General features: G+C 38.1%; 5 protein-coding genes, 1 long non-coding RNA gene, 2 other non-coding genes and 1 pseudogene across 13 annotated transcripts; 6 read left to right on the top strand and 3 right to left on the bottom strand.

Moving 5' to 3' along the window:
* Positions 1–839: 839 nt before the first annotated feature.
* On the top strand, positions 840–4,601 carry LOC104714247 (glyceraldehyde-3-phosphate dehydrogenase GAPCP1, chloroplastic). The gene is made up of 14 exons (XM_010431541.3): positions 840–1,434; positions 1,907–1,980; positions 2,068–2,135; positions 2,218–2,256; positions 2,388–2,488; positions 2,685–2,797; positions 2,892–2,991; positions 3,105–3,251; positions 3,349–3,409; positions 3,500–3,597; positions 3,685–3,827; positions 3,936–4,019; positions 4,104–4,193; positions 4,289–4,601. The coding sequence occupies exons 1-14, from the start codon at positions 1,336–1,338 to the stop codon at positions 4,341–4,343; spliced, it is 1,272 nt and encodes a 423-aa protein (XP_010429843.1). The 5' UTR covers positions 840–1,335; the 3' UTR covers positions 4,344–4,601.
* LOC104714248 (uncharacterized) lies at positions 2,371–5,188 on the bottom strand. Its single transcript, XR_755810.3, has 2 exons — positions 4,788–5,188; positions 2,371–4,694 (listed from the first exon to the last, which is right to left on the bottom strand). It is a non-coding gene; the product is annotated as an uncharacterized LOC104714248 (long non-coding RNA).
* Positions 5,189–6,777: 1,589 nt separating this feature from the next.
* On the top strand, positions 6,778–9,242 carry LOC104714245 (metal tolerance protein 9). Of its 2 annotated transcripts, none has more exons than XM_087466225.1 (7): positions 6,778–7,084; positions 7,665–7,777; positions 7,884–8,129; positions 8,212–8,292; positions 8,360–8,590; positions 8,684–9,040; positions 9,185–9,242. In XM_087466225.1, exons 1-6 carry the CDS (start codon positions 6,892–6,894, stop codon positions 9,026–9,028), a joined length of 1,209 nt encoding a protein of 402 aa, XP_087322351.1. In that variant the 5' UTR covers positions 6,778–6,891; the 3' UTR covers positions 9,029–9,040; positions 9,185–9,242. The 2 variants fall into 2 exon arrangements, with proteins under 2 accessions (XP_087322351.1, XP_010429842.1); XM_010431540.3 differs by having other exon boundaries at positions 8,684–9,075.
* Positions 9,243–9,564: 322 nt separating this feature from the next.
* On the top strand, positions 9,565–9,636 carry LOC147939333 (small nucleolar RNA snoR117). The gene has a single exon (XR_015567719.1). It is a non-coding gene; the product is annotated as a small nucleolar RNA snoR117 (small nucleolar RNA).
* A 94-nt stretch (positions 9,637–9,730) lies between these two features.
* Positions 9,731–9,816, top strand: LOC147939332 (small nucleolar RNA snoR116). Its single transcript, XR_015567718.1, has one exon. It is a non-coding gene; the product is annotated as a small nucleolar RNA snoR116 (small nucleolar RNA).
* A 1,251-nt stretch (positions 9,817–11,067) lies between these two features.
* LOC104714243 (uncharacterized) lies at positions 11,068–12,435 on the top strand. The gene is made up of 2 exons (XM_010431535.3): positions 11,068–11,578; positions 11,703–12,435. The coding sequence occupies exons 1-2, from the start codon at positions 11,241–11,243 to the stop codon at positions 12,190–12,192; spliced, it is 828 nt and encodes a 275-aa protein (XP_010429837.2). The 5' UTR covers positions 11,068–11,240; the 3' UTR covers positions 12,193–12,435.
* Positions 12,436–13,974: 1,539 nt separating this feature from the next.
* LOC104714244 (2-dehydro-3-deoxyphosphooctonate aldolase 1-like) lies at positions 13,975–19,955 on the bottom strand. 3 transcript variants are annotated; one of them, XM_087466224.1, is made up of 16 exons: positions 19,852–19,955; positions 16,902–17,067; positions 16,735–16,804; positions 16,537–16,634; positions 16,334–16,430; positions 15,973–16,038; positions 15,832–15,891; positions 15,665–15,739; positions 15,497–15,581; positions 15,202–15,260; positions 15,054–15,098; positions 14,878–14,976; positions 14,710–14,757; positions 14,571–14,618; positions 14,405–14,477; positions 13,975–14,249 (listed from the first exon to the last, which is right to left on the bottom strand). In XM_087466224.1, the coding sequence occupies exons 3-15, from the start codon at positions 16,768–16,770 to the stop codon at positions 14,421–14,423; spliced, it is 873 nt and encodes a 290-aa protein (XP_087322350.1). In that variant the 5' UTR covers positions 16,771–16,804; positions 16,902–17,067; positions 19,852–19,955; the 3' UTR covers positions 13,975–14,249; positions 14,405–14,420. The 3 variants fall into 3 exon arrangements, with proteins under 3 accessions (XP_087322350.1, XP_010429839.2, XP_010429838.2); XM_010431537.3 differs by lacking the exon at positions 19,852–19,955 and having other exon boundaries at positions 16,735–16,792; positions 16,902–16,965; XM_010431536.3 differs by lacking the exon at positions 19,852–19,955 and having other exon boundaries at positions 13,975–14,477; positions 16,735–16,792; positions 16,902–16,964.
* Positions 17,138–19,861, bottom strand: LOC147939331 (pentatricopeptide repeat-containing protein At1g79490, mitochondrial pseudogene; annotated as a pseudogene). The gene has a single exon (XR_015566451.1). The product of XR_015566451.1 is annotated as a pentatricopeptide repeat-containing protein At1g79490, mitochondrial pseudogene (transcript).
* A 679-nt stretch (positions 19,956–20,634) lies between the features above and the next one.
* LOC104715984 (uncharacterized) lies at positions 20,635–22,366 on the top strand. Of its 2 annotated transcripts, none has more exons than XM_087466223.1 (3): positions 20,635–20,998; positions 21,088–22,050; positions 22,141–22,366. In XM_087466223.1, the coding sequence occupies exons 1-3, from the start codon at positions 20,920–20,922 to the stop codon at positions 22,170–22,172; spliced, it is 1,074 nt and encodes a 357-aa protein (XP_087322349.1). In that variant the 5' UTR covers positions 20,635–20,919; the 3' UTR covers positions 22,173–22,366. The 2 variants fall into 2 exon arrangements, with proteins under 2 accessions (XP_087322349.1, XP_087322348.1); XM_087466222.1 differs by having other exon boundaries at positions 20,775–20,998; positions 21,085–22,050.
* Positions 22,367–22,869: the final 503 nt, after the last annotated feature.

Below are 22,869 nucleotides of genomic sequence, written 5' to 3'. Positions count from 1 at the left end.
CAAAATATCCCCTTTTATTATTATTAGAACTCGATATATGAATTGTATAATTTGAGGTGAATTTATTTAACTATTCTGATATTTCTAATTGACTTTTGTATATGTATTTAAAAAAAACAAAAATTTGTCATATTAAAAAAAAAAAATTGCTGATCAATTCATATCGATAGCGACCATGAAAGCTATGGTCACGTAAAAACTCTCTGATTCATGGAAAGAAATCGCGAATGTTATACAAAGTACCATCAGGAGCTGGAGGAAATCTACAATTTTCTAGATCTATCATCACAGTTGCAGTTCTAAGATCCTCCTAGATCAGCGTAAACCCTAACGGATTTTCAAACAAACAACGGCGGTATAAACCTCGGCTCTTTTTTTTTTTTTTTTTTTCTTTTACTTTCTAACCTAACACCACATTGGAATTTTATTATTAAACCCTCCACACATTTTGACCAAAAAACAGTTATAAAGCTACTGAGGGAAGCTACGGATAAACATCACACACACTTAAACCATCTTCCTTTTTTTTTCTTCATTTTTTAAATCAATAAGAAAATAGAGCCAACAAAAGGGCAGCTGCTGAATTCGAAATGGAAAGGGCTTTATAAAACCCTGGCCCAGATCCATCTGACGTGGCATCGCCAAAGGCTTTTCCCAAGAGTCAGTAACTCAGAGTGCCAAAACGACAAAAGAATCACAGTGAAGCCGACCAATCATGGGCCTGAACGTGTCTTTTGTATTCCACGTCCAAATCTCAACCCTTCCTTTTCATATGCCATGTCATCTTCTTTTCCACCATTTTCTAAATTTATTAGTGTGCTTATTTTTTTTTGTTTTCTGTTACAGAATTTGAAGCAAAAATCTCGTTGTATCAAAACTAAATCAGCCATTAATTTTATTTTAATGCCGTTGAAAAATGCATTAACTTCATCATATTTGTATCTTTTATATTTGTATTTTAATAGTAGATGAGTTGTGCCGCAGCAGATCGAAACCCATCAATTTTATTTAGCAAGTAGCAGCAAGCAACAGAGTGTGTTGTTGTGTCTCTCTCTCTCTCTCTGACTCTGCTGCAACATATATTAATATACAATTGCCTAAAAAACTCCGTTGAGTAGACAAAAAGGAGTGCAATTCCAAAGCAATCTTGGATTTTAAAAATAGGAAAAAAGCAAAACGCTGCGAACATTTTGGATTCTCCACGTTTGTTTAAATTTGGTTGGCTCTACATCTACTCTCAGAAGCCAAAGCAAAAGGGGTTAGGGTTTTTGACCGTGTGAGAGCGAGCGTGAGATCTCTTTCATTTGTTTTTCTTTCTTCTCCAGTACCGAATCAATGGCCTTCTCTTCTCTCCTCAGATCTGCCGCCGCCGCCTCCACGGTTGCTTCTCCTCGCGCTGACTTTTTCTCCTCCCCGGCCTCTGATCATTCTAAGGTCAGAGATTCAACGTTTTCCCTGTTTGTTGACGTTTGCTACGTTTCTCGTTCTCGATTCGATTTTGCTTGTAGCTTAGGTCGTGCTTTTGATCTGCTTTAATTTTACGCGCCGTTGGTTACTTCTTCGAAATAGTAGTTGTGAGATGATATATAATTCTTTAGTTCTGTTCTGAGTTTTGCTTAGTCTATGCTGGTGATGTTTATCTTGTTCGTGTAACGATGAATTCCAACTCGTGAAGTGTGGCTCGAGGTTTGAAATTTTTTATCGTGGGTCTTTCAGAATGTCTAATGGCATACGTTTGTTGTGTTAGTTTATTCGATTAGCTTAATTAGTTTTGTTTAACAATTTGCTGGAAGCTAATAATATATACGCTTTGATTTTGGGGTTGTTTGTATGTTTATAATTTCTTTCTCAGTTATTTTGCTAGTAAACAATCTGTGTTTATTATTTTATTTTTTTCAATTTTCAGGTGTCGTCAAATCTTGGGTTTAGTCGTAACCTGAAATCATCAAGATTTTCATCTGGGATATCTTCATCTCTACAGTTCGGTGACAAATTCTTTAAGGTATAGAAAATGTATGACACACTTTTCGATTCTCAGTCCTTTTTTTTTTTTATGTTCAAATGCAGAAAATGCAATGCAAGAAGTGTTCAACCTATCAAAGCGACGGCTACAGAAGTGCCACCTGCAGTTAAACGTTAGTAAGAAAAATATTAATTCAGTGGATGTATATAATGTTGTATGCTTATTGGTGACTTTCATTTGATTGGCTTGAGTAGGGTCGAGTAGCAGTGGAAAGACAAAGGTTGGGATCAACGGTATGTGTTTCTATCAATCAATGCATTTTTTTTTTTAAAAAGGCCTAGATCATCATTTACTCCCTTCAAGAATATTCTTTGAGGCCCCAACTTTTTCGTTTCTTATATAAGCTCTTTTCTTTTTGCTGCAGGTTTTGGTCGGATTGGAAGGTTGGTACTCCGCATTGCAACATCCAGGGATGATATTGAGGTTGTGGCAGTGAATGACCCATTCATTGATGCCAAATACATGGTAAGGATTTCCTCTCACTGGTTTTTTTGGCGGGGTATTTCTTGAAACCATCATTATGCTCTGTTCTTGCTTGCTTGAACCTGGTATACTTTTGAGAAAACCTTAAAAGATACATTATATGTCAGCCTTCTTTTCCAGTGAACAAATATCTAATTTAATAAACTTAATGTGGATCTTCTGTTTCCCTATTCCACAGGCTTACATGTTGAAGTATGATTCTACTCATGGAAATTTTAAGGGAAGCATCAATGTCATTGATGATTCTACTTTGGAGATCAATGGGAAGAAGGTCAATGTTGTGAGCAAGAGGTAGCGCCTCTAAGTAGAATATTCTTTTCTGTCGGTCAGAGAACATGCGTTTTTTACTTTAGAACCTAATACTCTATTGTTTATTCTTCCTCAGAGATCCAGCTGAGATCCCATGGGCTGATCTTGGAGCTGATTATGTTGTTGAGTCTTCTGGTGTATTCACCACCCTGTCCAAGGCTGCATCCCATTTGAAGGTGCATTTTTATACATCCATATATTGTCGACCTCTGAACTTGTGATGCATAGAATTCAAATAAACCTGTTTTATGATGATATATGTTTGCTTGATATTTCATTGTTTTTGCAGGGCGGTGCTAAGAAAGTTATAATTTCTGCCCCTTCAGCTGACGCACCTATGTTTGTTGTTGGAGTGAATGAGAAGACATACCAACCAAACATGGATATAGTCTCCAATGCAAGTTGTACCACCAATTGTCTTGCCCCTCTTGCCAAGGTTGGTACACTTACCCTCCTTTGTGCTTGTTTTTTGCTCATAATTTATCATTCATTGCTAAGAGACTCATTAAGGTCAACTAAACTGTATTCGACAGGTGGTGCATGAGGAATTTGGTATTGTTGAAGGCTTGATGACAACTGTCCATGCAACTACAGGTCTATATATCTTGCTCTCCTGCTGTACATCACTGAATATTGATCACCTGATAACACTAACCTGTGTGTTTTGGTTATTTGTTCTTTCAGCTACTCAGAAAACTGTTGATGGGCCATCAATGAAGGACTGGAGAGGAGGCCGGGGTGCTAGTCAAAACATCATTCCTAGCTCAACTGGCGCTGCGAAGGTACACAAAAGAATTGCATGGTTATCTACAAGCTGTAATTATCTTAAATCTGGAATCATATCTGAGCTGTTGTTCTTTGATAAATAGGCTGTTGGTAAAGTTCTTCCAGAGCTGAATGGGAAACTTACGGGAATGGCCTTCCGTGTACCAACACCGAATGTTTCTGTTGTGGATTTAACTTGTCGACTTGAGAAGGGAGCCTCTTACGAAGATGTTAAAGCAGCCATTAAGTATGCTTCCCAAAAATTTCTTGACCAAGCAGATTTCCTCATCCAAGAATTATTTATTAGTGTGGAACTCGTTGTAACTTCTCATGGTTTAATGTAACCCCCTAATAGGTATGCCTCAGAAGGACCTCTTAAAGGCATTCTCGGGTACACAGATGAAGATGTCGTCTCCAACGATTTCGTCGGTGATTCAAGGTTGGTCTCTCTTCTCTACTTCAAAGCCATTTTGAATCTTTTTTGTGGTTGACCAATGTGGCGATTTCAATTTTGTTACAACAGGTCCAGTATCTTTGACGCCAATGCTGGGATTGGATTGAGCAAGTCCTTTGTGAAACTTGTCTCTTGGTACGATAACGAATGGGGTTACAGGTACACTTGTTGTTTCGCATCTCATATTAACTCCATTACACATATTAGCTAACAGTTCTCAAACACTTACAAATCTTCTCCCATTTTACTTACAGCAACCGAGTTCTTGACCTTATAGAGCACATGGCATTGGTAGCAGCCAGCCACTAAATACACGTACCGGTTCTTGCAGAAGCTTGAGACTTTCGGCTTCTTGCATAACCTGCTCTACAGAGCCGGTTTGGATTTGTTCGGTTAAGTTAGATGCTAGGTGTTTTGAGAAATTTGGTTTGAATCACGAGCCTTTCTTCTATTTTTGTTCTGTTCAACTATCAACAACTCTGGAAACTATATTGGGTCCAAAAGACTAAAAACTGTGCGACTTACATCTATCAATAAGGGGCTAAACTTGTTGTACTTTACCAAAAATAGCTTACCAGTATAAGCAACAATTGACTGGGAGGTTCTTGATAGTGCCTCGTTAGCTTTGAGTCTTTCACCGTGCGTAATGTATGATTGCCACTGAAACATGGTTTTTGGAAATGAAAACAGAAATTGAATTAGATTAGCCATGTAGCTAAACGACTACGTGCTATGTTTCAGAAGAAAGCTTACTCGTTATTCATTCGGCAAAACTCGTTTGGTTTTGACGATTTCTGGAAGTGAAGCATGGATAACTTCATCATCTATCTTATCTGTTTGTCTCTGATCTCTTTTTGGATAACTTCATCATCTATCTTATCTGTTTGTCTCTGATCTCCCAAGTAGTCACCACTCGAGAAAGAAGACTACTTGGGAGAGTTTTAATCGGAAGCAGACTCTTAAGCATTGTGTTCGCTTCTGTCCCTAGTGAGGCTAGCTACTACGTAAGGAAGGAATGACAGAGTTAATCACTGGCCACCATGCGGATAAGGAGAAGAAACAATCTTGGATAAGGTTACTCACTCTTGTATCTCTTCGATTGGCCCGGTATTTCATTTGAAATTACAACATTTTCCACAAACTATTGTCAATTCAATATGTTCCTCGGACTATTGTTTATTTACATATTTTCCTAAACTTTTGTTTATTTTTTTGAATAAAATGTTAAATTATATTCAAAGAAAAATAAGGTTTTACGTCAGCTTAGTTTGAATGAAATAAATACTTAGTTTGTTTAAACAAGATCCCTAAGTGATTAAAACTAAGAAAACCATCTCCTCAAAACCGGGTAGCCAGCCAAGCCTGGAGACCCATGGTATAGCGTCGATCACCCTGCCTTTCAATGGCCAAAAGTTGAGCTCTTATTTGCTTGTCAAGCCAGGTAATAAGACTTGTCGCAGATGTGGGATTCTCCCCATGACGCCGTGCGTTACGCTCCCGCCAGACAGAGTACACCGTTAGTTGAAAGGTATATCTAGTTAAGAATCCAGACACCCGATCAGGTTGCGTTCCAGAAATAATGTCGAGAAGCTGTGACCAAAAGGTAGTAAAACGAGTCATGTAAAGGTTTTGTGCTATACCAGACCAAACTGCAGTGGTATAAGGACAGGAGAAGAACAAATGGTCTCTTGTCTCCACTGAAACAGAACAGAACACACAGCTTACATCACAACCATTTCTCCAAGTAACCATTCGATCTCCCGTCGACAACTTTTGTTTATTACAGTTGTCCCCTGAACTTTTTTACGCAGGTGCCCCTGAAATTCTGTTTTATTACCGATACGCCCGAAAGTTTTGTTAACTTCTAAATGTCTCCAACAGTTTTTATTACATATTGAATGATTCCACTGCTTTTTGTTTGTAAACACTAAACAGATACCCCTGCCTGACCCTCTCATGGATTTGGAGGTTTACATCAAAGAACACCGAATGGCGGCATTTCATCGGCTAGAACAATCTAGAATTTTTATCTTTGAAAAAAAAAGGATAAATACAAGTTTGGATGAATCTGGAAATCCCCAAATCCTGAATTGGTCATCTCTATTGATCATCATAATTGTTAGGTTTTAGATCATCATAATCCCCAATTCCAAAGTCTTGTTCTTAGATGATGAGGAATAACGGTGAGAGGGATATAATTGCAGATCTTGCTAATGTCTGTGTTAACAAGTTCAACGAGACCAAGAACAAGACTTTGGAATTGGTGAATGGTGTGAGAGTTAATGTAAGTGGACAAGCTAGATGGAAGCTGTACATCACGTTCATGGCTCGGGAGTATGGTGAATGTTGTTGAGTACCAAGCCAAGATTAGAGACGTCCACGCAAGGACGAGTATTAATTTCGTTACTACGTCAAACAAAAGATTTTTTTGTTTGTTTGGTAAAAAACAAAAATATATTATTGTTTGCTGCATCCATCTACTACATATACAAACTAAAAAATCTTGATAATAATTAGATGTTTTGAAAAAAAGAAAAAGTTCATAATAAAACGGTTTTTGTGTTTAATTCTATGTTACTTTTATTATAGTTTGTGCTTTGTATATTCAATTGATATGAAAATAATAATATAAGTTTGCTAATCAAGGTTTAATTAAGGAAGAAGGAGTTTTGACATTTTCTACATACATACATATATATACAGTATATATATATATATATATATATATAATGTACATGCGTGGCAACTAGAACACCTAAATTTCCAAAAAAGGGTCCAAAAATTAAGCAACAACTTTTGTTTCTCTCTCGTAACTTCCCCCAAACAATTCAGCACACAGAAAAAAGAGAGATCGGCGATGGCGGCGACGGAGCATCTCGGCCTCAGTGGAGAAGACTACAATGTCGACCTTTTGCCAAACAACGACGACGATTCGCCGCCTTCTTCATGGCGTCTCAGTCTCGATACATTTCGCCTCCCTTCTTCTTCTCCGTTGTCCTCTGGTCGCCACAACGGCCGTACTCGCTTGTCTCGTTATCTCCGGACTCCGAGTAAGTTTCTTCCTCCTCCTCCTCCTCCTCCTTGTCTTTTCGTTTCGTGTGTATGTGTATAATCGATGTTCTGTTACGTGTTAGCATGATTCACGCCAAGGGATTCTCACTTGACTCTTCTTCCTTTATAACCCTAGGCGATCTTTTTTTCCCTAATCGGTCAAGTATATCATCATACATACGGTGTTCCCAAAATCTTGTTAACCTAATGAAAATGCTAGAGTGGTTTTTTTTTTTTGTTGGTTAAGAGGAACAGTATTGGTTCAAAAGGCACTAAGCTTTCTATTTTGCAAAATTCTCTGTTTTTTCCAACTTGTAGCATATGTTAGATTCCAAGTGAATCTGGGAAGCTTCTTTTGGATTGGCAAATCAGGATCGTTTCTTTATTTTTTAGTGTGATAGGGACACAGAATCATATTCGTTCGTAGTTTTTACGCAGATTGTAGATTTTGATGGGATTATTTATTATGATAAACACCATCAAGAGATCGATTGTTAAACATGTTTTTGAATCATCATCATCAGTAAACAAGCAGAACTCTTAACATGGTTTTCACTCTTCTCTGTTGTCGAAAATCAGAAAAGGAACGTAAAGTCTCTGAGTATTACAAGAACCAAGAGAAGCTCCTTGAGGGTTTCAATGAGATGGAGACAATTAACGAAACTGGTTTTGTTTCTGGAGCTCCATCTGAGGTTCGACTCCTGCTTTCTTTTAGTCTTCCTCTGGAATCTCTCACCGATATTAATTTAGTCCATTTCCTTCATACATACATGCATGGCATGTTGTTGATTTCAACAGGAAGAACTGAAGAAGCTTGCCAAGAGTGAGAGGCTCGCAGTTCACATCTCAAACGCAGCAAACCTTGTGCTTTTTGTAGCTAAGGTTTATGCCTCTGTGGAGAGTAGATCTATGGCTGTGATTGCTTCCACTCTGGACTCTCTCTTAGATCTCTTGTCTGGATTTATTCTATGGTTTACTGCTAATGCCATGAGAACACCAAACAATTTTCGCTATCCAATTGGAAAACGGCGCATGCAACCTGTGGTATATATACTCTCTGTAATTCTCTCATTGCTTCCCTTAAAACTCACGAAACTTTAAAGTCACTCTGCTTTAAAATTGTCAGGGGATTATTGTGTTTGCATCTGTGATGGCAACTCTTGGACTACAAGTGATACTAGAGTCAACCAGGCTACTTGTTTCCAAGGTACAACATGAGTTTTTCACATTCGATGCCAGTTATATGACGTAATATAATCTTTCTCATTGTATAGAACGGTTCTCATATGAGTAGCACGGAAGAAAAATGGATGATTGGAATAATGGCTTCTGCTACAGTCGTCAAGTTTCTACTCATGCTTTACTGCAGGAGTTTCCAGAACGATATTGTTAGGGCCTATGCACAAGATCACCTATTTGATGTTGTCACCAATTCAGTCGGTTTAGCAACAGCCGTATTAGCTGTAAAGTTCTACTGGTGGATTGATCCCTCTGGCGCTATAGTAGTAAGTAAATCCAATCTTAAAATGTCTCTTGTGACAGAATAGATTTTAGAGTGTATGGTTGAGAGAAAACGTTTATTTATTTTATTGAATCAGATTGCTCTGTACACAATCAGCACATGGGCAAGAACGGTTTTAGAGAATGTCCATTCACTGATAGGACGCTCAGCGCCACCGGATTTCCTGGCGAAACTAACGTTCTTGATATGGAACCATCACGAGAAGATAAAACACATAGACACAGTGAGAGCTTACACGTTTGGGTCACACTACTTTGTGGAAGTTGACATTGTTTTGCCAGAGGACATGAGGCTACACGAAGCTCACAACATAGGAGAGACTCTTCAGGAGAAGCTGGAACAACTCGCTGAGGTTGAGAGAGCTTTTGTCCATATTGACTTTGAGTTCACTCATCGCCCAGAACACAAGTGCAAGGTTTAAAAATCACAATAGGTATTGATTTACTAGATCTAGAGAGGAATAAGCAGGTAGTCTCGGTTTCTGTGGAATATTTTTGTTCCTTTTATATGTAACATTCCACAAAAGATAACGATTTGGAATATGTGTGTTATGTGACAATTTGGTCTTTTTTATCAGGTCAAAAATCAAGTAGGAAATGGAAGAAGATAAGTAAAGCGCATATTGAAAATTAAAATAAGACAGATAAAGGCCTAAGGTTATGTGTACTTTAAATAATTTGGGCCCAATAAAGAATGCATGCTATATAAATTAATTATTAGCCCATTTTACGCAGAAATAAGTCGGCTTTGAAAATATTAGAGGCCCATTAGGTGATTTGACTCAGCAAAAGACGGTCTTTAGGGTTTCGTGTAACCTAGAACCATCGCTATATAAGCCGCCTTTTCCACGGAATGTTCATACAAACGACCAAGAGCGCTTCCCCCATTTTTGTAGTGAATTATCTTTTTAGATTCGGTCTTGTTTAGTTTTATGGATTAGGAGTTTATTGAGATCGTAGCCTGTGATGTTTGAGATTGTCCGTACCATCTGAGTTTATCATTGATGATTACCTCCACTTTCTGAGGCTTTAGATCTGTTTCTTGTGCTGTAATTGATGTTTGCTGTTTTATCTCATTAGCTAGTTAATTCAATGTTAGGATGTTTTTGGTTTTGAGTGTTAGTAGGCGCTAATGATGAAACAAGATTACCATCAAACTTTGAGAGATTCACAGCTCGTTGATGCATACTTCTTTTTATAATCTGAGCCTAAGTTTGTTTTTGAGTTATGCTCTGTTTTTGTTTTTTTTTTTCGTGAAAGGCAACAAATTAGAGTCTCTGATTCACTTAAATTCAATAGTGGAAACAGTGCTGTACGTTGCCAAAATTGACATGGCGATATTCTGGTACTTGGTCTAGTTTTGATAGTTCCTTGTGCATTCAAAAGCCCTTATATGTTTCTGACAACTGATTATAATTGATTTTTTTTTTTCATGTTATTTTGTGGTCTGTTGATTGGTTAGTTCTAGCTTATGAAGGCAACAAATTAGAGTCTCTGATTTACTCAATTCAATAGTGAATAAAGCGCTGTACGTTGCCGAAATTGACATGGCGATATTCTGGTACTTGGTCTAGTTTTGATAGCTCCTTGTGCATTCAAAAGCCCTTACATGAATTTACTCAGTTTAATTTTTTGAAAGGCAACAAATTAGAGTCTCTGATTCACTTATTCAATAGTGGATAAAGCGCTGTACGTTGCCGATAAGTACTTGGTACAAAGATCACTCTAATTGGCAATCATTTTTACTTAAGCCAATATGATCGATGTTCCTAAATTGTTTCTGGCCATGGTCTTGATTTTGCACTAATGTATTTGAACCCATGTATTGGAAGGAACTGAATTCTTGAACTAATGTTTGGAAGGTTATTTAAGAACCGAATTTGTTTATCCAAATGTTGACGAACATGTTCGTATGATCTGTTAAATGTTTTTATTAAAAGGTCAATAAGACGAGCAAATCTATTAATCTAACATTCAGCAAAAAAAGGCTGAATATCATATATATTTTAAAAATTGTAAATAAAAACACTATTCATAATTTAGTCAAAGTTCGCTTTGCGGATTAAAACAAACCAAAAGGATAATTAAATTAAATGGGCAACAGACAGACACATAGAACAAGCTGAAGGAAAGGATAGTTTAATAAAATATAGTCTGACGCGCTTAATATTTTAAAACTATACAAAATAGCATAATTTCCAAAGGGCGTGGCGACAACTCGCTAATAATGCGCGTTGCTATTTTGTTTATAAGTCCGTAAAGAATACTTTAAGTGTGGGCTATCTTACTACTTTATTTGTTGGGCTTAGACCTATGTTCCTTTACGGCCTTTTTTTGTTGGGCTTAGACCTATTTTATTGGCACATTTCTTATCACTTTTTTAGTTCACTTTACGGCCGCGGCCACTATTTATTAATTTTATTTTGTTCATCAATATAACAAACAGAAATATTTGAATCAGAGGCAACGCAAAGTTTTTATTACCACTCAAAAAACGAACAGCTGTTTATCTTCCAACAAAGCTTCTTCGTGCATCTTCTTCGCTCTTCTCAACTCAATCCTCTCCCTCTGATTCACTTCGCCGTGTAAAAAATTAAGACAGAATAAGAGAAGCTCCTCCGAAATCCAGCAGATATGGCGTTTCTTCTCCCCAACCTCTCTCCTTCGTTCCTTCTTCAGACCGGGAAATCACTCAAAGAAAAACCCATGTCCAACCAAGCTTTATCATCGTCGTCTTCGTCTTCTTCCAATAGCTATGAGTTCGAAGAAGATACTCTCTCTCCACTTTCTCTCTCTAGTGTCCAGGCTCCTCCACCTGTTCGAGGTGCGCAGGTTAAGACCAAACCGAGTGCGCAGGACAAGTACCAGCACGGCAAAGATGAGTTCTACATCAATCTCGGTTTAGCTGTTCGTACCCTTCGTGAAGATTTGCCTCTTCTCTTCACCAAAGACCTCAATTACGACATTTACAGGTGCGTTTTTATTTCATCATCTCCGTTAAGGTGGTTCCTTCCTTGTTAAACCTGTCGATGAAAACCAGAAATTAATTAATCATCCGAATTTAAATAAATTAGATTCTGTGTGTTTTGCTTTCAGGGATGATATAACATTAGTGGATCCAATGAACACATTCTCTGGGATTGAGAACTACAAATTGATCTTCTGGGCACTCAGGTTTCATGGGAAGATTCTCTTCAGAGATATCTCACTTGAGATCTTCAGGGTTTGGCAACCATCAGAGAACATGATTCTCATCAGGTGGAATCTTAAAGGTGTACCTAGAGTTCCGTGGGAGGCAAAGGGAGAGTTTCAGGGTACTTCTCGCTATAAACTCGATCGGAATGGCAAAATCTATGAGCATAAAGTCGATAACTTGGCCTTCAACTTCCCTCACCAGCTCAAACCTGCCACTTCTGTTTTGGATATGGTCACTGCTTGCCCTGCAAGTCCCAATCCAACTTTCATGTTTGGCACCGTGGATTCATATTCATCTTCTTGGATTGAGTTCTATAAAGCAGTGCAAAGGACATTAGACAAGCAAGAAGAGCAAATACTTGTGCAAGACCATTTCGTCGCATGCACATAATGCCCATTAGGTCACACTCAGGTGTATATATATATATATGTACTGTTGCATTGAAGATCATATACATGTATGCAGGAATATGCATATGATTAGATGTTGTTGACTTAGGTTTTCAGATATCAAAGTGGGTAGGGAAACCAAGAACACTCTGTGTACCTATGAGCTTATACAACTTGCCTATTGAATGTAAACAGAATTCATTACAGTTGTTATGTTATATATAACACATTGATGTTTTGTACTTACGATCGAGGTTAAGTCTTAAAGGAATATCTAAGTAAGGTGGATAACTTAGGGGGAATGTAAAGAAGCCAAATATCTAAACATATACATGAGTTTTGATGCAGATTAGAAGTCACCCATATGAATTAACAAAAAAAAAAGCTAACTCTATCATGCAGTTGATCATACACATCAGCAGACAGAAACCACACCTAAAACGTATCATAAGCCAGGACTTTACCTTTTTGTGAAGAGGGGTGCAGAATAGAAATATTGCTCCCTTAAGCTAGTCTCCTCTGCAATATGCAGGTGAGCAATAAATTAGAATGGTGAAGATCGTAAAGCAAGAGAATTATACCCCCTCTCCAGGTTTGCAGGAAAGAACACCTATATTAACCTTTTGTTAAACTCGTGTCCAAACAATCTTAAAAAACTAAGTTTGAGATGCTAATGAAAACATTGATCTGAAATGGAGAGGGAGAAGATATTCTGTTATATAGTTTGAAACAATTACATATGTATAAAACATAGATGTCTCTTACCCTAGGATGCCAATAGTCCTCTTGAGTAAAAGTCCCTTTTTTTATGTAAGATAGCATTCTAAAGAGGCTCACTGCAAGGTAAGAGAGTGTCAAGCCAACCAAGGTAAAGAACAAAATCAAGTTAAAAGGAAACTTTTCATTGCAGTGAACTAATAAATAATACTCACTTCGATTAGACAGTTGACAAAAACTCCATGTATAAGTGGACGTACTTGTGTTTGAGCTAATAAGTAAAAAATCCCGAAGCCATTTTTTGTTCCTGCCTGCATCATCAGCACTTTAATTTAGGATAATGAAAATCTCAGATACGAGAGATGCTCTTTAAAACTAAACATTACGAGGATCCGTCTAAATTTTGGAACTGTCTCTCTCAGAAAGAAACATTTTTAGAATTGAATCTACTACTACACACAAGACTGAAAATGGTTTCACAATTCAGTCATCGCGCCGTCCATAATTAGAATTCCCCTTTCTCTAAATTACCAACGCTGCTCATAAAAATAAACACATAGGCGAAATTTACTTGGATGTATCTCAACACCAACCCATTCGAAGAAGACTCAGGGAAAACCTAACTTAAACTTAGATTCTCGCAAGTAGAAGAAGCCATAGAACTACAATGTCATCGTATCTCTTATTTGGCTACAATACATCTACTTATGCGGTTAAAAACTATCAATTAAAGTTTTGAAGAAACTAGGGTTTCCGTTGGAGATTTTACCTTCGTGAAGGCCTTCTTCTTCCTCGAACGAATCTGCCGTCTTCTGGTAAATTTACGATTTTAAACTGTCAGCTTCAATGAGAGAGCAAGAAAGACGACGACTCTTTCAAAAATAGAAAAAAAAATTGAAATCATTGGTCAGCTACATTTCCGATTGTAGCCCTGAGGTTCTATTAATTTACCGCTTTTTGTCTTGACAAATCCCAAGCCCATTACTGAGCCCACTACATCTGATGTTTAGCTTCAGCCCATTGATTTTTTTGTTAGATTTTGTCCTGTATCTGTATCCAACGCAAATTAATCAAGAGATCAGACGACTATCCCTCGTTCACGAGAAAATTACAAGGTTCAACAGGTATAGTTTTAAGGAATACAATCACAGAGAGAATCCACACATATACAGTACTACCATTTTCCTTTGTATAAAACTATATATAACTCAATATAATCTTGATTCGAATTGTTTCTGATGAAGAATATTGCAAAAGTCCGGAGCAAACCGAAACAAAGGCTCATCACTGACTAAGATAATCTCCAGGACTTAATGACGACCCAAATGTCTGAGAGTGGACCTAAAAAGTTTTAAGGCAAATGAACAAGGAATGATATAGCTATATAAGAATAATACAAGTTTGTCACTTCTTCAGATGATGCCACTGACAGTGAGAAGATCATAAACGGCTTCGTGTGGGAATTCTATCATATATCCCCATTTGGGTCAACTCACCTTTATGACTTTGATCTTAATCATGGTAGGGTGTGAGATCGATTTGGAACCGCTGTTTCCCTTTCGTAACCCTCTGCCAAAAAATTTAAGAGTCAAGATCTTGCCATTGTTAACGAATCAACAATGGGAACCAACAAGCAGTAATCCATGGATTGAAAAGGCTTACAGCAATCGCGATGAGCTCTTCCAGGAGTTCTTCTAGATCACGTAAAGGCTTTGACAACAGAAACACACAAGAATTTTCACAACATTGCAAGAAAGAGATGGACACTTTTGTATTCATTAAGTAAGCACATAAAACTCACCCATTGAGTTGGACCATCAACTGGAGCACTTAGAGGATCATCATGAACCTGATCATAATCAAGTTGGAACAATGAATCCACGAGTACATGACCAATAATCAAATGAACTTGATAAAATGTCTGAAAAGATGTGGTATTGCCTAAGTGGTATCAAACAAGATATCCTACCTCCATGAAAATTCCATCGACGCCAACTGCTACAGCTGTTCTTGCAATGCATGGTATTAACTCGCGAAGGCCTCCACTAGCAACACCACCACCATCCAACTACACAAGAATGCATTGTTCGTGATTTGCTGGCTTAAAAAAAAAAAAAAAAAGTTTCTTTTCAAAAGGGACCATACCTTCTTGCCTGCAGGTTGTTGTAGTGAATGGGTTATATCAGCGACCTGCCAAGAATTGAAACGTGTAAGATAGATTGTAGTTTAACAAACAAAGAACATAAGGCAGAATAGGAAATATGAAAAAGAAAAGATGAAGCAAGATACATACAACAGGACAATTAGCTTCCCTCATCCACTCAAAGTTTCTTGGATCTACTATCAAATCATCTGATAATCAAAACAAAACAGACTATCAGACAGCCAATAGTAAAGGCAGGCCAAAGAATTGTTTAAGCACCCTTTGATGTATATTATTCAGCAATCCAATTTTTATAAGTTCCGAGAGATTGCATGAGATTTGAGAATGCCTATTTGTTTATCTACACTGCTAAATTCCATGGACACAAAGATCATCCTAAAGCCAGCTTCCGGCATTCGGTATTGAAAAGAAGATGATAACTTACTGTATCCAAACATGGTTCCTCTTTCACAAACCATCACATTTGGATTCCCAGCCAGTCTGATCTTCTCGGCTGAATTTTCCATGACCTTAGCATACATATACCTAGTCATCAAAAATATTCCAGAATAAAACATTGACCACCATGAATACCTTAGAAGAAAGAACTCACAGAAGGAGCACAGAATTGTCCTTTTTTAATATTGATAATTTTCCCAGTTTGTGCTGCTGCAACCAGAAGATCTGTCTGGAATTACAATAAACGGCTTAAATCATCAACGATATAACTTTGAAAGCTACAAATAGAAGCTTTGAGGAAAATATGGTTTAGAGTCTCGCCTGGCGACATAAGAATGCTGGAATCTGAATTATATCTGCAACCTTGCCGACTGCTTCACACTAAGAAAATAAATAACACATGAGAAGGTACCAAAGACTTGCTAAATCTCAGTTTTCTAATGTGAATACGTTTTTTAATACCTGGCTTGATTCGTGAACATCAGTTACTATTGGTAGGTCATATGCTACTTTCACCTTCTCAAGAATCTGCGTTGGAGAACCATAAATGTGACCATCAGTATTCTTGTTCAGATATAAATAGAAAATTACAGCAACTTCACGTTCAAGTAAATGGTAGCATCCAAGACGAAAAGTAATACAATTGCTGCCATCAATTTAATCCAAAGGTCCTAGAAGAACTTAAAATTTCGTTTGCATACATAAGATCCATTTAACATGAAAACTCTGTCAAAAGTTATCAAATCAACAGTCCCAAAAACCAAATTATATAAACATCCCAAGGACATAGAAAGAGTGATAACAGGTAAACAGGGGAAGATACCTTCAGACCCTCCGCCATGCCAGGACCTCGGAATGACTTTGAAGAAGTTCTGTTAGCTTTATCAAAACTTGACTTGAAAACAAGCGGCAACCCAACTCTATACCATTCACATACAACAAAACACACAAAAAGTAGCATAAGGAACTTGAAAAAGGGAACTAATGATGCAAGAAAGACACATAAAAATCTTCAAGGAATTATACTTTGTGGCAATGTCTTTAATATGCTTTGCCATTCGAAGAATATGTTCCTCGGATTCGATCACATTTGGACCAGCCAACAAAAAGAATGGTTCAGCAGCCTATACACACAGTTGATATACGCACTATCATCAAACTAGATTCACCATATGAAGCGAATACTCAACAACAATTCTAAAAACAAAAAGGCGAAACACAAACCTTGAGTTGATTGTACAATGGTGACGGTGCCGCCATTCTTATATCCAGAATTCAAAACCTTCGCGAAAATCTGAATCAGAATCTAAAAGATCAGGAAAACCCTAATTCTTTCTATACACGGATCTGCGACGAAGCGAATCAGAGATGGAGGGGGTAAGGAATCTGACCTCTTTAACTTGATCTCAAAGTTGCAGAGTGAGTGAGTGAAGAAGAGAAGTGAGATCTCGCGCGTGCCAAATTGGATTTATCGATTTTTAAAGACTGTGTTTGGATACACGGACAGATTTTCTAATTCCTATCCAGGATAAGGATTTTGCTACAGCTCACTTTTTCCTATCAAAACGACAGAACTTTCCTTTTTTCATTACTTTTCCAATTTTTAATCGAACAAAAATGGTAAATCTGAAGGCGTAAATATAATTTCCATTATATTTTCAGACAAGTATTAACAAATGAGAGAGATTCGAAACAGAAGAACTCAACATAGAAAACGAGTGTCATTCACAAACTAATGACTTTTGTTTATGTCCTCTGTTAGAACGCTTTCGACGACATGAGTGGTTTGGGAGGTGACATAGATCTAAGCTCAGGAGCTGAGCTTGGGAACATCACGTTCAGCTTATGCATCAATATATCAGATCGAGACGGTATCTCGTTCAGAAGAAACTGTTGCACTATCGGTTTCTTGAACCATTCCATGACCAAATCTCCCGGTGCCCTCAACACGACTTTGCTAACCTCAAAAGGCGACTCAACAGAGCTCAGCATCTGAGCTATTACAATCTTCAATGTCGGTCCTGTGACTAGCTTTATACGTCTCGGGACTACACCGTAGTAGAGCATCCGTTTTCTGAACCTGTGGAGAGTGTGAACCACAGCTATGAGCGCGGCTCCAACCGATAAGTTTCTCACGTCGAGAGACCAAGCAATGTGTTGGTCAAAGACGATGGCCTTTGGGAAGAGTTTGTTCTCGTAGGCTACTTTCCAGACACATCGAGCTCTGTTTATCTGACCCATCAAAACTAGGTAGTTGAGAAGGACATTCACAAAGTATCTAGCAGCTCCTTCTTCGAGTTCGTAATCAATCCCTTGGTAAAACTCCCTGACAAACGTTAGAACTGGTTGTTTCCTCTGTTCTGGACCTGTGAAGAGACCACACATAAAAGCGTGAGCTTTATGCTTGGTAGCGCTGAGAATTGACATCAATTGTCTCTCTTTATCTTCGTCTTGGCATCGGACAAGGTGAGCAAGAATCGAAGTGTAAAGCACCAAGTCAACTTTTCCAGCAGAATGCACAAGTGTCTCGAGCAAAGGTCTAGCTGAGTCGTATAGACCATTTTTCATGCATGACTCAAATAACTGCCTGATGATGAAATTGTTTGTTTTGATTCCTGATGAACCCATGAACCTAAGCCATTTCAAAGCAAGATCAACAGAAGCATCTTTGATATATATCATCAGAACATCGCTAGCACAGACATCTACAGAATACCCCATTGCTTTCATCTCAAGTAGTATCTTCCCAGCAACATCAACGAGTCTTTTGTTGGCTAGAAGTGTAAGAAGGGAAATATAACTGCTAAGGCCAGGCCTTAACCCAGCATTAGTCATGGAGTTATAGATCTTCATTGCAGAGTCTACTTGCCCAGATCCAGCATGCATCTCTAATAGACACGAATATGTGGATGGTGTTGGTAAAAACCCAGCTTTCTCCATATCTTTGAAAACCAACATTGCTACTTGAAGCTTTCCTGATTTTGCATGAGATTCAATGATCATTGTGTACAATCCAAAGTTAGGCCTGAACCCTGACTTCTTCATCTCATCCCAAAGCCTAAGAGCAGTATCTAGCTTGCCGGCTTTAGCATATGAATCAATCAAGGAAACAAACATAGTTGCCGATGGCCTATGACCAAATCCCTGCATTTCCATGTAAACCTTCATCGATGTGTCCAACCGACCAGCTTTCCCCATTGAATCAACAAGTGAAGAAAACACAGTAAAGCTCGGTCGGAGTTTCCTTTCTTTCATCTGCTGAAAAAGCTTGAAAGCTGCATCAAGACGGCCGGATTTGGCCAAGCTTGGAATGATCAGCTCATAAGTTGACACATCCAACAAACTATCAGTTTTCTCCATGCTCTCATAAATCTCAAATGCCTTATACGGCAGACCCTTGTTCAGAAACAACATCATTAGATTATTATACGTCTGCGTATCAATTCTGCATCCCGACTCTTGAGCCTTTTTGAAACAACAAAAAGCAACCTCCAGTTTCTCAGCTTTAGCCAGATACTGAATCACTTGGTTATAGGCACTACTAAGTGACAAATCACCGTGACTACTGGAGTCTTGAACCATCTCCTCAAACAAGGACTGAATCCCAACAAAATCTCTGCCCTGGTTCAACCCATCAAACAAAACGACATAACATTCATCCGAAGGCAGATACCAAGCCTGCTTCTTAGCCCACCTGAACAAACTCATCCCAGCATCAACCTCCTTAACAATCTTCAAAGACTGCTTAATATGAACCATATTAGGCACAAACTGGAGTTTATCCAACTGAGTCTCCAACTCAGGTCCCCATTTCCACCTCTGCACAACTTCAACAATCTTTGCAACAGCGGAAGCATTCATGTAAGGCTTCTTCAACCCACCAACCATTACATGGTCATCAACCCCTGGCTCTACTGATCTAATTCCTTTACCGCTGTGTAATACACTACCCGACTCATCTAAATACTCTACCTCCTCAGTCCAGCCACTAGATTCACTACTTCCTCCGCCCTTTTCATTACAGAATCTCCTGACAATACTCCGACTTGGTTTAGCTAATCCAACGAAATCAGGGTCTCTGGGTACAGAACAATCGGGAGAAAAACCATTTCTAACCGCGAAATAGCTCAATAATCGGATGTTGTTGAAGAAGTAACTACCGGCTAAATTATTAGGACTGGGAGAAAGCAAAGGAGGAGACTTAGAAATGGTACTCCTCCTACTAAGCGAGAAAATGGCATTTCTGGGAATTACTTTCGCGGTTCTTCCACGGATCATCAGGAGAGAAAAAGGTATTCTAATGCCAAAAAATTGAAGTTTTAGGAATCGATCAATCCTAACCTGATCTCCGGAGATAGGCGATTTTTCCGTCTCCTCGTCGGCTTAAACCCTAAAACCAGAGAGAGAGAGAGGCTTAGAAGCAGTCAGGGGTTTTCCGTTTTCCCAATATGGATATTTTAGTAATTGGTTGGTTTTATTACATATTTAATTTCAATATTTTTAATCAAAAACTGAAAAATTGTCACAAAAATCAAAAACTGAACATTTTTTATTTTTTACAAAGTCAATTTACTTACGTTTTTAGCTTTTTATAACCATAAAATTTGCTTCTAAGTTTGTTCCATAATACTTGTGGCTAATTCACAAAACCCAAAATATAAGTGGTTTAGACTCAAACTCGGATCATCTTTATGAATCTCTAAACAACAACATTTTAACTGATAATTTATCTAGGTAGTAAAAGAACCCGAAATAAGATTTAATTTCTATGAAGACAGAAATAAAAAAATGGTGAATACTTTTTATTGTTTCCTAACTGTTATATTTTTAATTTTTCCAGTCCTCAAGTCCAGAGAGAAAGAAGAATCTGAGGAGAATGTGTGAAGCTTATGCAAATAGATGTAGTCAAGAAAAAGATAAACCTAAAAGAGCTTTGTTTGAGTACAAAGCAAGCAAAAGTTTTAAACAACTTTCCTCTATGATTATTTTACGATGTCAAGCAAGCATATATGCCCCCATTGGCATACATCTGTGTATAATCATTGATACTATAAACACATTTTAGATAGTACTAATGATGTCAAAAATAATTTTATATATATGGTATGAATTTACACATTGTCTGCAGTTAAAAGTGAGCAACTAAAGTGCGAATCTTTACAAGAAACAGAACAGAACCTTATAACCCTTCCATAGGTTGCCTTGCAGGATTCTTCCTAAGTTTTTTTGTTTTAGTTTGCTACACATGCACATGAGACATGACACACACAAGATATATATATAGAAAGAGAGGGAGGGAAGAGACAAATATTCAAGCTTTCTTTTGGTTCTGTTTCTTCTATTGAAAGTGTAGCTAATTGGTTTTAGTTCTGAAGATATAACTTCTCTTTTGGTCTTCATCTTAAAACCATGGAATCAAATAGAGCCTTGGCAACCATTTGTCTTCTCCTCTGTGTAATTATCTCAGCCAATTTCTTCACTCATTGCGGTAAACCCTTTTCTCTATCTATTTCTCTATATCCATCTCTATCTCTAAAAGCATTTGATTATGATTGTGATTTTCTTATGTCCTAGTAGTAGATGCAAGAAGACAAGTAGGGTTTAAGAGAGAGCCAAAGCAGGAGATGATCAAAGCAGTAAAACACACATCATTGTTGGAGAAAGTGATGACACAACTCAATCTTGCTCAGCCTTTAGACTACTCCAACACTCAACCTTATGGCGTTAGCACAACTCTCACTCTACCTCCCTATGTTTCACTTCCTCCACTTTCAGTTCCCGGCAATGCCCCTCCTTTTTGCGTTAGTCCCCCGGACACACCTCCTACGTCCTCTTCTCCTGGTCTTAGTCCCCCTCCTGGCCCGATCATATTACCTAACCCACCCGATTCCTCCTCTAACCCGAACTCCAACCCCAACCCACCCGATTCATCCTCTAATCCAAACCCAAACCCAAACCCACCCGAATCATCATCTAACCCGAACCCACCAGAATCATCCTCTAACCCGAACCCACCTGTTACCGTCCCAAACCCACCCGACTGGTCATCTAACACGAACCCACCCGTTACCGTCCCAAACCCGCCAGAAACAGTTCCCAACCCTCCCGAAACTGGTTTTACACCAGGACCACCAGGTCCTATTTCAGGTCCACCTTACTCTGAGCCGAGCCCATCGACCCCGACCGACACTCCTACTCCATCCGGCGGTATTCCAATTCCAAGTCCATCGTCGGGATTTCTTCCTCCGATCGTCTATCCGCCGCCTATGGCGCCACCGTCACCGAGCGCGAATCCAACCTCGGCTTACTGGTGCGTGGCTAAGCCATCGGTCCCTGACCCAATTATTCTAGAAGCCATGAACTTTGCATGTGGGTCTGGAGCTGATTGTCATTCAATTCAGCCCAATGGGCCTTGTTTTAAGCCTAATACGTTATGGGCCCATGCTTCGTTCGCCTTCAACAGCTATTGGCAACGGACCAAAGGTACCGGTGGCTCGTGCACGTTCGGCGGCACAGGCATGCTTGTCACCGTAGATCCAAGTAAGTGAATTACATACGATTCGAGTTTATTACTCCTTTTACTTTATACTTATATAGGGAAATATTGATATTCATATAATTTTTTGACAGGCTTTAACGGGTGCCATTTTGATTTCTTCTGATGCATGATGAAGTCATGAAGACGAAGACATCTCTCTCACTTTTAAGTTTTCACCTTTTGTTGGATTACGAATAATATCAAATAAAATATTTTGATATAACACGTTAGCTAGGTGGGTCTCTCACTTGTAAGTTGTAAGTTGTAACCCATTAAAGCTTAATTTACTTTGGAATGGCATATAAACTATACACTAAACTTATGCTAAATTGGTACTATATTGCTTTTGCTAATGGAATTAGGTCATCTAGACTTGTTTGTAGTACGTTGCATCTACTAAACTTCTATCACTAACAAAATCTTTATTTTATACACAGATTCCTTTACCCCCACAATGATATTGTAGCTTTGAAATAAAGTAATAATATACACATTCTCATCACCATATCTTTTCCTTATAATGTCAGACACGTGAATACACTGCTTACCTTTTGCTATTTGATTAGCGTCCAGTAAATCTCTTATAGATAGTCAAAACTCAAAAGAATCACAACTGCAGTTGATAAACGAATACGAAACAGTCTCAAGATGTAATTAAAAGTTAATTCTAAGCAAAAAAGTGTAAAAAAAAACGAATTTTGTGAAAAAAAGTGGTAAACTATTTAAAAAACAGAAAAAGGAAAAATAGAAGAAACAAAACGAATCTAGCAAGAAAAAAGAAGAAGAAGAAGATGGAAAATATACAAAAATTGAAAAAAAGA

Source organism: Camelina sativa, chromosome 9 (genome assembly GCF_030686135.1).
Source record: "Camelina sativa cultivar CO46 ecotype springtype chromosome 9, ASM3068613v1".
Classification (NCBI taxonomy): domain Eukaryota; kingdom Viridiplantae; phylum Streptophyta; class Magnoliopsida; order Brassicales; family Brassicaceae; genus Camelina; species Camelina sativa.
Note: the sequence above shows the minus strand (reverse complement) of the source record. Positions and strands in the feature narration are given on the sequence as shown.